The sequence below is a fragment of the Primulina tabacum genome, chromosome 4, assembly GCF_025594145.1.
Source record: "Primulina tabacum isolate GXHZ01 chromosome 4, ASM2559414v2, whole genome shotgun sequence".
Taxonomy (NCBI): Eukaryota; Viridiplantae; Streptophyta; class Magnoliopsida; order Lamiales; family Gesneriaceae; genus Primulina; species Primulina tabacum.
The window spans coordinates 508016-523225 of NC_134553.1; the positions used below are offsets into that span (position 1 = coordinate 508016).

A 15210-nucleotide genomic window follows, 5' to 3' on the forward strand; every position below is an offset into this window, starting at 1 on the left:
GCTCTAGACGTTCCAACTTGTGCCACTGAAACAAAGACTACCGCATTCACCCAGGGCCTGAGAGAGAGTGAGTTTTTCAAATCATTGACTAAGAAGATGTCCGGGGATTTTGAGGACTTATTATCCCGGGCAGAGAAGTATATTAACATGGAAGAAGCTCAGAAGCAGAAGAGGGAGGCTGTTAAGAAGGAAAGAGGAGACCGGGTGTCTAAGCCCGAGGAGAGGGGGCAAAAGAGAGGTAATCCAGGGCACTTTTCTCAGCACATGCCTCTGAAGATGGCCCGGGAAAGGGAAGTACAAGAATGCAGTAGGGACCTGGCCCCGGACCATCAATTATCCTTGCCAGAGAAGAGAGGATTTTGCACTTTCCACAAAGTGTGTTATCATAACACCGAAGATTGCAAAACATTGAAGGGAAATTATGTCCCATCTTCCATCCCCGGACCCAGTCACAACAACAGATAGCCGAGATTGCCACCTTGGACATCTCGGCAGCCAGGGTCCAGCGCCTGGGGAGGAGGTATGAGGAATAGTCCGAGAGGAGAGCCCGGGAGAAGAAGAGAGCCCGAGCCTGAGAGAAAAAAGAATTCGCCCCCTGCCACGGGGTTGATTAAAATGATATCAGGAGGTTCCACTGATGGAGACTCTAATCGGGCGAGGAAATCGAGGAGTAGGAGGGAACGTATGGAAGTAGAAGGGACGAGGAGAAATGAGGCGGTCATCAGTTTTGGCCCAGAGGATTTGAGGGGGGTGAATCTACCCCACAATGATGCACTGGTTATCCAAGCCCGAGTGGCAAATTATGACATTCTGAGGGTCTTCATTGACTCGGGCAGTTTCGTAAATGTAATTTTTAAAGATGCCTTTGTGCAGATGGATTTGCAGGGTTTTCACTCGGAAGCTGTGGAAACTGCTCTTTTTGGCTTTGCTGGCCATGTGGTCTATCCGGAAGGGGAGATTATCTTACCGCTAACCCTGGGTACTCAGGATCTCAAAAAGACAGTGATAACCTCTTTCACTGTAGTGGACTACCCTTCTTCATACAATATCATTCTAGGAAGGCCGGTCATGAATGAATTAAGAGCCGTGGCATCCACTTATCATCAAAAGATAAAATTTCCTGTTGGAGCCCAGGTAGGAGAAGTCCGAGGGGATCAGTCATCTTCTCAGAAGTGTTATGTGGAGGCGATCTGAGCTGATCAGAGCAAAACTAAGAGGGAAGGGAAGAAAGCCAGAGTGAATGAAGTAGGAGGAAGAGTGGTGGAGAAAGGGAAAGTGCATTTTGTAGCAGAAAAAGAGCAGGAGATGATAGAAGTCGGACCAGGCCAACAAATCCGGGTGGCTCGGGATCTCAGTACATCCACCCAGGTTAGTTTAATTAACTGTTTAAAAGCTAATATCCACGTGTTTTCCTGGTCCCAACAGGAGCTGACAGGGATTTCTCCCTTAATATCGGAGCACCAACTGAACATTATCCCGGGATCTCATCCAGTAAAGCAAAAGAAAAGACACTTTGGTTCTGAAAAAGACAAAGTTATTGATGAGCAAGTGAAGGAACTACTGAAGGCCGGCAACATTCGAGAAATTCAATTCCCCACATGGCTTTCGAATGTGGTGCTGGTACCTAAATCCACCGGGAAGTGGCGAATGTGTGTAGATTTCCGCGACCTCAACAAGGCTTGCCCTAAAGACCATTACCCCTTGCCCAGGATTGACCAGCTGGTGGACTCCACCTCGGGTTTTGAACTATTGAGTTTCATGGACGCATACCAGGGATATCATCAAATTCCCCTGGCCAAGAGTGATCAAGATAAATCCAGCTTCATCACCTCGGGAGGTACATTTTGTTATTTTGTAATGCCTTTCGGGTTGAAGAATGCAGGGGCTACTTACCAGCGTCTAATGAACAAAGTCTTTGAGAAGCAGCTGGGACGAAATGTGGAAGTCTATGTGGATGATATTCTGGGCAAGTCCAAGGAGGTTGCGGATTTTATCATTGATCTGGAAGAAACCTTTGCCACTCTAATGCATTACGGGATCAAGCTTAACCCTGCCAAATGCATTTTTGGTGTCAAGAGTGGCAAATTCTTGGGATTCATAGTGACAGATCGAGGGATCGAGGTGAATCAAGAAAAAGTCAAGTCCGTGTTGTGTATGTCATCCCCCCGATCTGTCAAAGAAGTACAGAAGCTGACCGGGAGGATTGCTTCCCTGTTTCGATTTATATCCCGATCAGCACACAGGAGTTATCATTTCTTCCAGGTTCTAAGGAAGGCCCAACAATTCGGGTGGGATGAAAAATGTGAGCTGGCCTTCCAGGACTTGAAGATTCACCTTGCAGAGCTCCTTGTGTTGGTAAAGCCTGAGCCCGGGGAAAAACTATTTGTTTATCTATCTACTACGGAGTATGCTGTTAGCTCAGTTCTAATAAAAGAAGAAGGCTCTGATCAAAAGCATGTCTACTATGTCAGTCATGCTCTAAGAGGCCCCGAGCTCCATTACAGTGAAATAGAGAAGGTTGCTTTGGCCTTGATCATGACCGCCCGGAAGCTACGACCTTACTTCCTGTCACATCAAATCATCGTTCTTACCAATAGTCCTCTTGGCAGGATCATGACTCATTCAGAGGTATCCGGACGGATGATCAAGTGGATAATAGAGCTGGGAGAATATGACATTGAGTACAAGCCTCGGGTTGCCATCAAGGCACAAGCCTTATCAGATTTCTTATCAGAAATGGTTCAACCCGAGGAAGAAGAAGTATGGATAGTATTTGTGGATGGGGCGTCTAGCCTTGCTGGATGTGGGAGTAGGAGGTTGTGATAATATCTCCCCCGGGAGAGAAGATAAAATTGGCACTGAGGATTGACTCCCGGGTAACCAACAATGAAGCCGAGTACGAAGCCGTCCTGGCTGGTATCCAAGCTGAAGTCGGAGCTTCCAGGATTATTCTATATTCTGATTCGCAACTCATTACTCAGCAGATAAAGGGCGTGTATGAAGCTAAGGATGACAGAATGCTAAAATACTTACAGCTCATCAAAGCCCGAGCAGAAGTCTTTGCGGATTGGGGTATTGAGCAAATACCCCGGGAGGAGAATGGCGAGGCAGATACCCTGGCAAAAATGGCTGCTTCCTTATCGGAAGTTAGCACGCGGGAAGTCTTGCATGTTTCCCGGTTGATCCTTTCCACTGAGGAAGAAATATTACCAGTACCCGGTGACTCCTGGATGACACCTCTGATCAAGTTCATGTTAAATAATGAACTGCCCGAGGACAGAACCCAAGCTCAGAAGACTAAGAGACAAGCTCCCAGGTTTGTTCTCTTAAATAATATGTTGTACAGGAGATCATTCCAGGGACCTCTTTTGAAATGCCTATCGGAGAAAGCGGTGGATTATGTCCTCCGAGAAATTCATGAAGGATGTTGTGCCGAGCACCTCAGAGGAATGTCTTTGGCTCGAAAAACAATGCTTGCTGGTTTCTGGTGGCCAACCTTAAGTCAAGATTCTGCTCGGGTGGTCCAAGCTTGTGAGGGCTGTCAACATCACTCGAATTTTAAGCAAAGCCCGGCCACTCTCATGAAGCCTATCTGGACATCTTGCCCCTTTGATTAATGGGGCATGGATATTGTGGGTCCGTTCCCAATTGCCCGGGCTCAGAAAAAATTCTTGTTAGTAGCTGTTGATTACTTTTTCAAGTGGGTAGAAGCGGAGCCCTTGGCAAAAATCACTGAGCAGGAGGTATTGAAATTTCTATGGAAGAATATCGTGTGCCGGTTTTGAGTGCCCAGAAGACTGATCTCGGACAATGGGAGACAGTTTCAGGGCAAAGGAATTACGTCATGGTGCAGGGAAATGAAGATCACTCAATCTTTTACCTCTGTTGCATATCCTCAAGCTAATGTCCAGACAGAGATTGTCAATAGAATTATTGTACAAGCACTAAAGACAAGGCTACAAGGCAAAGGAAAGGATTGGGTGGAAGAATTACCCAGTGTTCTCTGGGCTTACAGAACTACTCCCCGGGCACCTACCCAAGAAACTCCTTTCAACTTGGTATATGGTTCTGAAGCAGTCCTCCCAGTTGAGATCGGGCAAACTTCTCCCCAGGTAGAATCTTACCCGGAAGACAATGACCAAAGCCGGGCCATGGAATTGGACTTGGTAGAAGAAATGAGAGACCGGACATTCATTCGCATGGAAGCATACAGGAGCCAGGTTATGAAGTCATATAACAAAAAGGTCCGGATACGAGATTTCCAAGAGGGGGATCTAGTCATGAAAAAAGTCAACCCTGCTGGGGATGTTGGGAAGCTGGAAGCTCGGTGGGAAAGACCTTATAAGATCAACCGGAAAGTCAGCTCGGGATCTTTTATTTAGAAGATGCTCAAGGAAATCTCCTCAAAAGGCCTTGGAATGTATTTAATTTAAAGAATTATTATGCCTAACAGATGTAATGTTTTGTTTGAAGATATAATGAAAGATCTATTTTCTCAAGAAAGGAGTATTATGTATTATTTCTTGTATCTCGAACTCGGGAAGTACCAAGCTTCGGTTATTTGAAAAAGCCCAGGGCACTACACCCTGGCTCGGGGCACCACACCTCGATCATTCCCAAGTCCTGGGACATGCTCCCCGACCCAAGGCTCCGCACCTTGGTTCTTAAAAGCCCAGGGCACTACACCCTGGCTCAGGGCACCACACCTCGACCATTCCCAAGTCCCGGGACATGCTCCCCGGTCCAAGGCTCCGCACCTTGGTTCTTAAAAGCCCAGGGCACTACACCCTGGCTCGGGGCACCACACCTCGACCATTCCCAAGTCCCGGGACATGCTCCCCGGCCCAAGGCTCCGCACCTTGGTTCTTAAAAGCCTAGGGCACTACACCCTGGCTCGGGGCACCACACCTCGACCATTCCCAAGTCCCGGGACATGCTCCTTGGCTCAAGGCTCCGTACCTTGGTTCTTAAAAGCCCAGGGTACTACACCCTGGCTCGGGGCACCACACCTCGACCATTCCCAAGTCCCGGGACATGCTCCCCGGCCCAAGGCTCCGCACCTTGGTTCTTAAAAGCCCAGGGTACTACACCCTGGCTCGGGGCACCACACCTCAATCATTCCCAAGTCCCGGGACATGCTCCCCGGCCCAAGGCTCCGTACCTTGGTTCTTAAAAGTCCAGGGCGATACACCCTGGCTCGGGGAACCCGAGAAATACCCCCATGAAGTTCAGGTTTAAATATCTACATCTCAAGTATCGGTTAAAGTATGGGGTTATTTATTTATCGGGACCCCGGGTATTGGTTTGGAGTTATCGGTTTCTCACACTTAGAAAGTTTCATGTGTTATTATATTACCCGGGTTGTGAAAAATTTGTCAAAACAATATTAAAAAGGCACAGCAATAGAAAGAAATAACATTTCATTATAAAGCTCGGAGGCAAGAACTACAAAGGGAAAGTACAGAGTGAATAACAATCCTATTCTAAGTCTGCTACTCTGATGGTTCCCCGGCCTCCTCGGGAGTCTTCTCAGCCTCTTTCTCGGCAGAATCATCCTTGGGAAGGGAATCAGTGGCTCTGTCGATATCAGGAAAGCCCTCCCTACCTGCTGGAATCAGACCTGCTTGCTCAAACTGCTCCTGGCACTTCTCAAAGCCAACTGTGAAGTATTTATACGTCCTATCTTCAACAGCTGCTTGGAATTCCGCCGATTGAAGGAAAACAATCCTCTATTCTTCATGGATCAGCTGTAGGAGTCTGAGCTTATCCTCAGGCAATCTTAGCCCGATGTTGCTGAGCACTGGCCTCATCCTCGAGATAGCTAATCCGGGAGGCCAGAAACACAACTCGCTTCTGAGAAGCCTCCTCCCGGGCTATGCTGTCATCTCGGGCAAGATGAGCCAAGGCCAGTTGTTGATTAGCCGCCTCCAGGGAAGCTTGGAGATCGGCAGTTTTCTCCTCATGAAATTTCTGAACCCGGGCAATCTCCCTTTGAAGATGATCGTGAATATCCTGAGCTGCTCGGGCTTGATGACCTTTCTTTGTGGCCACCGCTGCCACCTCTTCAAAGGCCGAAACTATCATCTGGGCAGCCTGAATAAGAAAGAATTCAAAAAGAAAAAAGAGAAAAGGGAGAGAGAAAGGGAAGAAGATAAAAGCATGAAACTTACAGACAGAAGGCGGTTGGATCCCTCCAAAAATTTCACACTGGCAGGAGTACTCTTCAAGATTACCGTCTCAGCAGGGCTGAGTATCTTCTTGAGGCGCTTAACACCAGTGGCAGTAGCTCCCTCAAAGAAGATATTAGCCTGAGAGAGCTGATCGGTTGAAGGGAACTCTTGGTCGGGTTCTTCATTGGACTGAGGGGGAAGAGGAGGAGATGGAACAGATTGGGAGGTGCCCTGGTTACTTTCGGGAAGGTCCTCAAGAATGACCAGCTCGGGTTCCGCAGTAGCTTTTTGTTTCCTCTGGCTAAGAGGAATGAGATCTTCAGATTCCTCCGAGGTCTCAATCATTGCCCGGGAAGTGTTATCCCGAGGAGGGTCTTCCCGGGAAGCTTCAGCTCTCCGGGCTGCCGCCTCTGCAGCCCGTTGCTTCTCTTCTTCAGCAGCTGCTCGGCGAGCCGCCATTTCCTTCTCTCGGGCTGCCTTTTCAGCTGCTCGCCTTTTAGCAAAAGTTGCCTGCATCTCGGAGTTATCTGCATAAAGAAGTGACAGGGCTATAACAAATTAAACAAGCAAGATAAGGGAATAAGGAAACGATAAAGAGAAAGGATGTACCGGGTTGAGAGCCCGAGCCAGCCACCTCGTCAATTACACGATCTACGGGGTCCTCAGCCCGGCCACTAAGTTCTCTTCTGAGATAAGGGTGGAAGAGGATTACTTATGCCCCTCCACCAGGGTTTGACTCACGAAGAAAGACTCCTCGAATTTGTAGGATTGGGGAAGGGAAGGTTGTTGGGGAAGGGAAGGGAGAAACCCGGTCAGACAGGGTAGAGAACCCGGGAGTTGGATATAGAAAAATTTTCCTTTCCACCCCTTTTGAGAGGAAGGGATGTCATCAAGGAATCGGGCGTTTAACCGGGATTTAAGGGAAAATGCATTATCCCCAAGCCGGCAAGAAAAATAGTAATGAAGGATGAGGGGGTGATGAGAAGATTATTCATTTTAAAAAGGACATAGGCTGAGGCCATAATCCTGAAAGAATTGGGATGAAGCTGATTGACAGGTACGCCAAAAAACTTGGCAACATCGATATAAAAAGGATGAACGGGAAATTGAAGACCATTCCTAACCTGGTCCCGAAAGAAAGTTGTGTACCCGGGAGGAGGGTTATTGGCTCTATCAGAAGGCCCGGGTATCAAAATAGAAAAAGTAGAAGGAATATTGCCCAAAGCTTGGAGTTCCTCATCTGCCCCCGAGCGCAAGGTGCTGGTCATAGAGGAGAACCCAGAAGTGCCCGAGATCTCGATTGCCCGAGGACTCGGGACCCGGGCTTTACCCTTACCCTTGCTCTTAGCAAGAGCTCGGGCCCGGGAATGGCTAGAAAAGGAAGGTTTAGAATAAAAAGGTTTAGTTTGATGGGCCACTGGTTTTTCAGAAGGCTGGGTAATGGAACGACGAGGGGGAGATGGGAAAGAATCGGAGCGAACTCCGGAAGACTCAGGACTAGGTGAGCCTCGCACATTCGCTCCTGAGGTAGAAGAAGTTGAATGAGACATTTTAAAGAAGAAAAACTTACGAGGAGATAAGCGTTGAAAGATCGCCGGAGGTAGATGATTTTGCACAAACGGAGTTTCGGGAATAAAATTCGCAAGAGCTTCGCTGCAATTTTGAATTTGAAAGTGATTTTTTGAGAAATAGGAGGCCTAATATATATAGGCGGTGGGAAGAGATCTCGGCTGTTGATCTATATACACGTGGACGATGGAGATTCACCTCGTAAATTGAAGTGGGTATATGAAAAGACGTATGAGGATATCGAGGAGACGGGAATCATTATTACTTCGGAATATGAAACGATTTTTTGACAGTATAAATGCTAAAAGCACGGGTAATAATGATACTCTTTGGAATACCCGAGAATACTAAATGACACAATATTCAGAACCCGAGAGATTTGGGGCCCCGGTATCTTATTCAGAACCCGGAAGATTTGAGGCCTCGATATCTTATTCAGAACTCGGGAGATTTGAGGCCCCAATACCTTATTCAGAGCCCGGGATATTTGAAGACCCCGATGCTCTCAACACACTCAGAAATTCAGCAAATGTACAACTATGACTAATCGGGACAGCGAGTAAAAACTCTAGCCCGACTATTTTAGGGATGGGTGGTGATACCCCCATAAGGATCCGGGTCATTGATGACCCGGGTACCATCAAGAACCCGAGTACCACGAGGTTTCCCGAGTGATCACCAAGAAGCCCGGTCTCCCACTCAATCTCCCGGACACTTCTCCTCTTTCCGGGCCCTCATGCAAGTACCCAGGTAACCAACTACCCGGTCACCTCGAGAATTGAACCACACTCGAGTATGATTGATACATGCTGTCTAATCTGTCAGAACAACTTGGGCTTGGAGTGTCCTAGAAGTCATCAGAAGCTACAAGTATGGGCAGCCGACTTGCCATACTTAGTAGGTGGCACGAGAATCGAGGTACCTACCCCATTTTCTAATATAAATAGCAGGTATTGATGTCATTTAATGGGCCTGAAATCTTTGAACTCTAAAGCATTACACAACTTTTCTCTCAAATATTGTTTGTATTCATCTTCAACCTGCTGACTTTAGCATCGGAGTGGCTACGCCGGATACCCCTCTGGCGCCCATTCACGAGTTCTTTTCATTGTTTGCAGGTGCTACCACAGCCATTATTCTCACTCGAAATTCCCAAACATTATAAATTGTTGATCTGATCTGTTGGAGCTTCTTACCCGGCTCACCCATTTCAGCGAGATTACATCATAGTACTTCATTCAAATAAAGATTTGATTCATTGTGGATGTTTTCTATGTTGTGTTTATTTTCTCCTTTGAAATGATTAATTATGTCATTGCTGATGGGCTTCATCATTTCCTACTGTTTACAGGATCTGGCAAATAAGAGTCGTTATTGTTGTTGTGGTTGTTGGATATGGCTACATATGGTGGAAAGTAATTCACAGTTTTTTATGATTTGGTCCAATTGTTTTTCTATATCATTCATCAATGCTTTATTGATGCACCTTTGCGTTTAAATGAACTTTATACGTCTTTCTGGTATTAGGCTCAATTAATTTCTTTCTGCTATTGTATAGAGTCCTTCATCACAAGGTTTGGAGATAATGAATGCCAAGTGTTGAAATATTATCATCGAGCAGGCTACATAAAACTTGATACCCGATATAATACATGGTGCTATCTTTAGTTGCAATGATGGAAATGACAAAGAACAATTCTTTGTGAGCGCATGTGTTATGACTCACACAAAGAACTAGAAGCAATACCAAAAATATTCAGAGAAGAATAATAGGAAAGAAATGGAAATTATACTCAATTGAAATGTAAACCCAGATTTTTAACGCTTTGTACAACTTCACTCTCATCCTGGCGGACTCAACAAGCAATAAAGAAGAATGCCTATAACTAGCCGACTCCCTCGAATCGTTGTTCCCTCACTCACGTGTTTCTCCTTCCCTCTTCTGGAATAAACCAATCTGATTCCGGGCTTCTCCTTCTCACTACCTGGTGGGCCATTGCTGTTTGGGCCCAAGTAGTTTGGGTAACATCATGCTTCCAGTGCTCTTTTTTCAGCCATGGTTGTCTGCTGGCTGTTTACTGGCATGAGCATGATGTATCTTGGTCCTGTGTATGGACAAATTTTTTGTATTGCTGGCAAGTTACTGTTCTGAACTTTGAGATCTTCCTTTTGTCAGGTGGTTGCCGGCTTTTGGGTAGTGAAAGCATTAAGTAGAAATAGCGAATGTGCTGGGCATGGTCCTGTTATTGAGCTAACTAGTCTGCATGTTTTCATGTGTCGAGAAAAGTTTGAGAGAAGGGATTCTTGTTCGAGATTCCTCATGATGTTCACATTTATTAGCTATTGAGTTTAGCATCACGAAGTTGTGTAGCCGAGTAGCCTTTTGTCGTTTGTGAGGACGGGACACTCATTGATTATAATCCAGTTACTGTTTATGCACTGTACATTATGAAATTAGTACATCCTTGTGTGTTTCAGGTTTCTCATATGTTTATGGATTTCTTCTCATCTCCTTTTTGGATTTGATATTATTTGGACTTCCAAGAACTTTTAGGGTTGGAGATTATCTGATATGATGTTTGGAACTAGACGAGGCTTAAATGATGCATGTAGTTCTGTGGCTAAGCAACTAGAAAATGTTTACTCCTCAGTGTCGGTAAGTTTCTAAAATTGAAGTTCGTTTTCATTTATATTGCATCTACGGTGTCTAATAATTTGAACTTGGGCTATTGATAAGTTTGTAGTTTTCTCTTCTCTGTTGAGTTCTTATGAAACTAGTTTTCTGGCCCTTTTTTTTTTTGCCTTCCCAGGGCCCTAGGAAGCATTTATCGTCCAGAATTGACAGTCAGACTATAATATAGTTGAAACAAAAGAAGAGGTTAGGCAACTATATAATTGATTACCTGTTTTAGTTTATGCCCATTTGTTTTGCATGTATCCTATCAAGTTAGAGCAATATATGCAGGTTGCTGAGCTACGAGGTGACGTGAAACTAAGAGGTTCCGATGTCAATTCGTTCATCATCCTGTCAGATCCCTGGTTATTGGTAATTCCCACTTTGTTAGGTAGTTCTTACTCGTTACTGTATCTTTCACTTGTTGTATAGCAAGAGTCGGTATCTTAACTAACTTTTCTCGGCGAGGCTTCTACTGAAGAATCATGGAATATCCGAAGGAATTGGAATCTCAAGCCTAAGCACCCCTGAGTCTACAAATGAGATTCATACATCTGAAGTAACAAACAACGATAGCTCAAATTTTAGTGTGCTTGGGCGAAGATTTTTACAAGAAGCCGCAATGTAATGCACTCTTTTAAGTAGCAGAACCTTGCAGGATGTGTTTACTGGAACCTGAGAAGAATATCTATATTTATGTGCTCAGAAAATGAAGAGTTTTGATAGTCGGTACTCGATGAGCCTGTCGCATTGCAGGAGCCAGGCAGTGTCTGCAATTTATGGTTGCTAAATTTTGTAGAACATATTGCTGCTTTGCAAATTGCTATTTGGGATGTGTCCAGTTCTGCTTGAAATTTAGGAAGGAAGAGATCAAATAAAAGAAAAGTTTTCTTATTGTGCTATTTTTCTTCTCCAGTTGGTTTTAACGTAACAACGCCCCCATATATATAATATTCTATAATATATATCTATGCTAGGGAATACAAAGTATCATTTCATTGGCACCATTCGATTTTATTTTTAAAATTTGTAGGAATTGTATATCAGTATCAAGAGTGAGAAACATTTTTATCAGGATAAATTTAATTTGTAGAATCTTGATAGACGTGGGTGGTGTTTTATCTGAACATATATAATATTATCTCTATTTTCCTGTTATCTAACTTTAGTGTCAGAGATGTTACGTCGGATCAACTTTCCGACCCTTTCTAATGACCGTATTCGTGTTTCCAGATCCAAAGGTCTGACCCAAGCTTCCAAGACGAGATCCAATCGTCATTTACTTATAAAATCTGATCTCCTAGCAGACCTCTGATCTTCATTAACATAACAATTAATCCAGAAAATCCCCTCAATTGTATTAACTCTGAGTAAAATAATTAATAGATCATTAGTTATTAATTAAATAATTTTTTTATCACACAATCAATTTGACTAATTAGTTATTGTTGTTAATCACCGATCGATAGGACTTGGATGTGACTTAGAGGTGTTTGGATTAAGCCATTGAGAATTCGTAAGCTTTGTCAAAATTTATTAGTTAATTGTGTTTTAATACAATTGCCTCTCTTATTTAATATTATGTTTTAAATTTAGTTATAATTTTACATGATATTTTTTCTTTGCTTTTTAAACCATTTATATGTGGAATAATGATTTAAGTTAATGCTATTAACACTTGTTGAAATTAATCAAAAGTTGATGTCAAATATGTGTAGCGTATGAATATTGAGATCTTGAAGGAAACTTTAAGTGTAACACGAGATTCAATGAGAGATTTGATCGTACATGACACTCGTGTTATCTCGAATGAAAATTGCGTGCTTTTTAAACCATTTATATGTGGAATAATGATTTAAGTTAATGCTATTAACACTTGTTGAAATTAATCAAAAGTTGATGTCAAATATGTGTAGCGTATGAATATTGAGATCTTGAAGAAAACTTTAAGTGTAACACGAGATTCAATGAGAGATCTGATCGTACATGACACTCGTGTTATCTCGAATGAAAATTGCGTGCTTTTTTAAAAAAATTAGAACACAAATCTCTCATTCAAAAATAAATGTTTTATTTTGGAACTGTGACCACGGCCCTACTAATACCACCACCGGTACTCTCTTAATTTCTATACATGAATATATAGAAAAAGGTGTACGTAAACTAATTTGTTTTTATTTTTACAATATTTTAAATTTCAAAACATATGCTCGCATAAAACCCCATATTAAATTTAGGAACAAAAAAGGAAAAACTCATCGACAAATATTTTATTAATTAGCTTGAGGTATTTTTGTCAATTTATGTGGAAAATGTCAAAAAATATAATAATTTTCAATATATGGGGTATTTGGCTACTTTTTAAAAAATTTGAGGGTTTAACAACATATTAATATTTTATTGGAGGTTTAATGTCGGTTTGAGATCTGGGCTTATCTAAAAATCCTATCCTTTTTTTTTTTAGGGAAATACATCAATATATCATATTTCGAAATATTTTTCCATTTTAATGAATGCCGTGTTTTAAGCCTGTGCTTAAGAGTTTTATTGGATCTTCAAGAGGGAGGAAACCATGCACGAAAAGATCATTTCTATATATACTTATGTTAAGTTTCTGTTGTGCACTGTGCAATTCGCTTCTGTTTCTTTCTTTACTCTTCATGATAAGATCTGTGTTTTTAATTTCTTTTATCTACCTGGTACTATTTAATTTGATATTGATAAACGTTGGTCCTGATTCTTTTGGAAGTACACTTGGAATGTCACCGAACAAAAAAGAAGTCACGTGTGAAGAAGTAACTCAGAGTGGGCTTGGATCATTTGGTCATATATTCAGTTAGTTGAGAGCAGTCACATTAGCTGTTAGGGTCAACTAGTATCTAGGTAAATGCATGTGATAGAAAATTATCGTCGCTAAGCTTAACAAAATTAATCTGGTTAACAAAATTGATCTGGTTAGCCGAGGAATAGAAGGCTTGCATTAACTGCTGCATTAGTAGTGGTGTGAGTCGTAACCCCACTGTCAGAGATGGCTTCAATGATGGTCGCTCTGATACCAAATCAGAAAACAAAAGAAGAACAACGGATACACACATTAATCATTTCTTCTTCCTTAGAGCATCCACAATGGGTGGGTATTATAACATCCACCAACTCATCAAAAAGCGTGGAGTCCACTGCCACATACTCATTATAATAACATATCTCTTTTACGGTTAATGAGATCCTACCTATGTGGGCACTATCCCCACTTCATTTCAACAGATAAGATCTTGCCACACATACAATTTCAAAAAAAAAAAGTGGGTCCTACATATGCATGAGCAAATCTTGGCCATTTATCCTATCATGGAGGCATACCCACATGGGTAGGATGAAATAAATCCTCTTTTACCCACATTCCTTTTAACATTCAAACTCATTATTTATGGGTCTCACTGCCACATACTCATTATAACAACATATCTCTTTTATCCACATTTATTTTAACATTCAAACTCATTAATTAAATATTTAAAATAAAAAATAAAAAATAAAATATATACAACGGTTTATAAATGAAAATAAAAAAAAATTAAATATTTTTTATAAAAAAACCAATCCGAAAGTCAAAATTTAAAAATTAAAAACAAAATTAAAATAATTCAAAACACATGGGACCCGCGTGTCAGTAAATCAGCGACGATTTTTTAAAAACCGTCGCTACTTGTCCAATTTTTTTTAAAAAATAAACTGACAGAGGGAGGTTCAAACAATTGAACGCTAACGCCCACTCAAAATGGAGATGGGGTGTTAAATGAGTGTTATAACACCCATTTAACATCCCATTATAGGTGCCTTTATTGATTAAAGTTGAGCCAAGATTACATACAAATCCAAAATTCAAGATGTCGACATAGACAGACAGCTCGATACATATGTCTCTCAAATAGAAACTAGCTAGGTGGGGGTGGGTGTCACGTCAGCCACACCTATATTTAATTTATTTATGGTTTATAATGCATATTTTCTAAACTTGTGAATTTTTTTTAGCAAGACGAATGCCTATGTACTTGGCTTCTCATTTATTAGTGAATATTGTAATTAATAAGACCACATGTCTACATAATCTAAATTAAGTCTTTTGTGATACATTCTAGTCTAATGGATCTTTCGGTTTTTGTAGGATATTTATCTGTACCACAATTTTTTTTAGTAGAACTTATGTGACAAGAAACGATGGGGACAAGTATGATGATTCAAAACCTTCTATTATTAATGTAACGTCCCAAAATTTTGAAGGTCCACGTGAACCACATGCATGCAAGTTATCAAATTTTTTTATGTATTTTAATTAAATGTTTTAGTGCATTGAATGCATGATTATTGCATGGATATGTGTTTTATTTCACGGTTTATTAAGGTTTCATGTATTAGGGCTTTTAGCAGTATTTCGTGCTCGAACGAAGAACGAAGACCGGGGATAATTACAGAAAAATATTTATTAAATAATTGTTTTTAATTATTTAATATATGGTGTAAGAGGATTTTCGAAAATTGGCCTGGGTAGAGTATTTTTACTCGTCAGATCATATTTTAAATTGGTACGCAAATTTTAGCAAGTTGGAGAACTTTTTGAAGGTACAGACAATATTTTCAAAAACGTACCTAAACAAAATATTTTACGAGATTGTTTTTGGGCTTGATGAGACTATTTTACTGCATAATGGGCATAAAATCTTTTTTTAATCTCATTATTTTTAATTAAAGGCCCATTAGCACTAACTAGTATAATTAAACCCTTCATCCAAATCCTAA

General features: G+C 41.8%; 1 protein-coding gene and 1 long non-coding RNA gene across 2 annotated transcripts; both read left to right on the forward strand.

The window, feature by feature from the left end:
* Positions 1-615: 615 nt before the first annotated feature.
* On the forward strand, positions 616-3617 carry LOC142541298 (uncharacterized). Its single transcript, XM_075647855.1, has 5 exons — positions 616-1134; positions 1204-1368; positions 1426-1837; positions 1883-2760; positions 2814-3617. The coding sequence occupies exons 1-5, from the start codon at positions 616-618 to the stop codon at positions 3615-3617; spliced, it is 2778 nt and encodes a 925-aa protein (XP_075503970.1).
* Positions 3618-9103: 5486 nt separating this feature from the next.
* LOC142541367 (uncharacterized) lies at positions 9104-10585 on the forward strand. Its single transcript, XR_012819320.1, has 3 exons — positions 9104-9154; positions 10294-10395; positions 10550-10585. It is a non-coding gene; the product is annotated as an uncharacterized LOC142541367 (long non-coding RNA).
* Positions 10586-15210: the final 4625 nt, after the last annotated feature.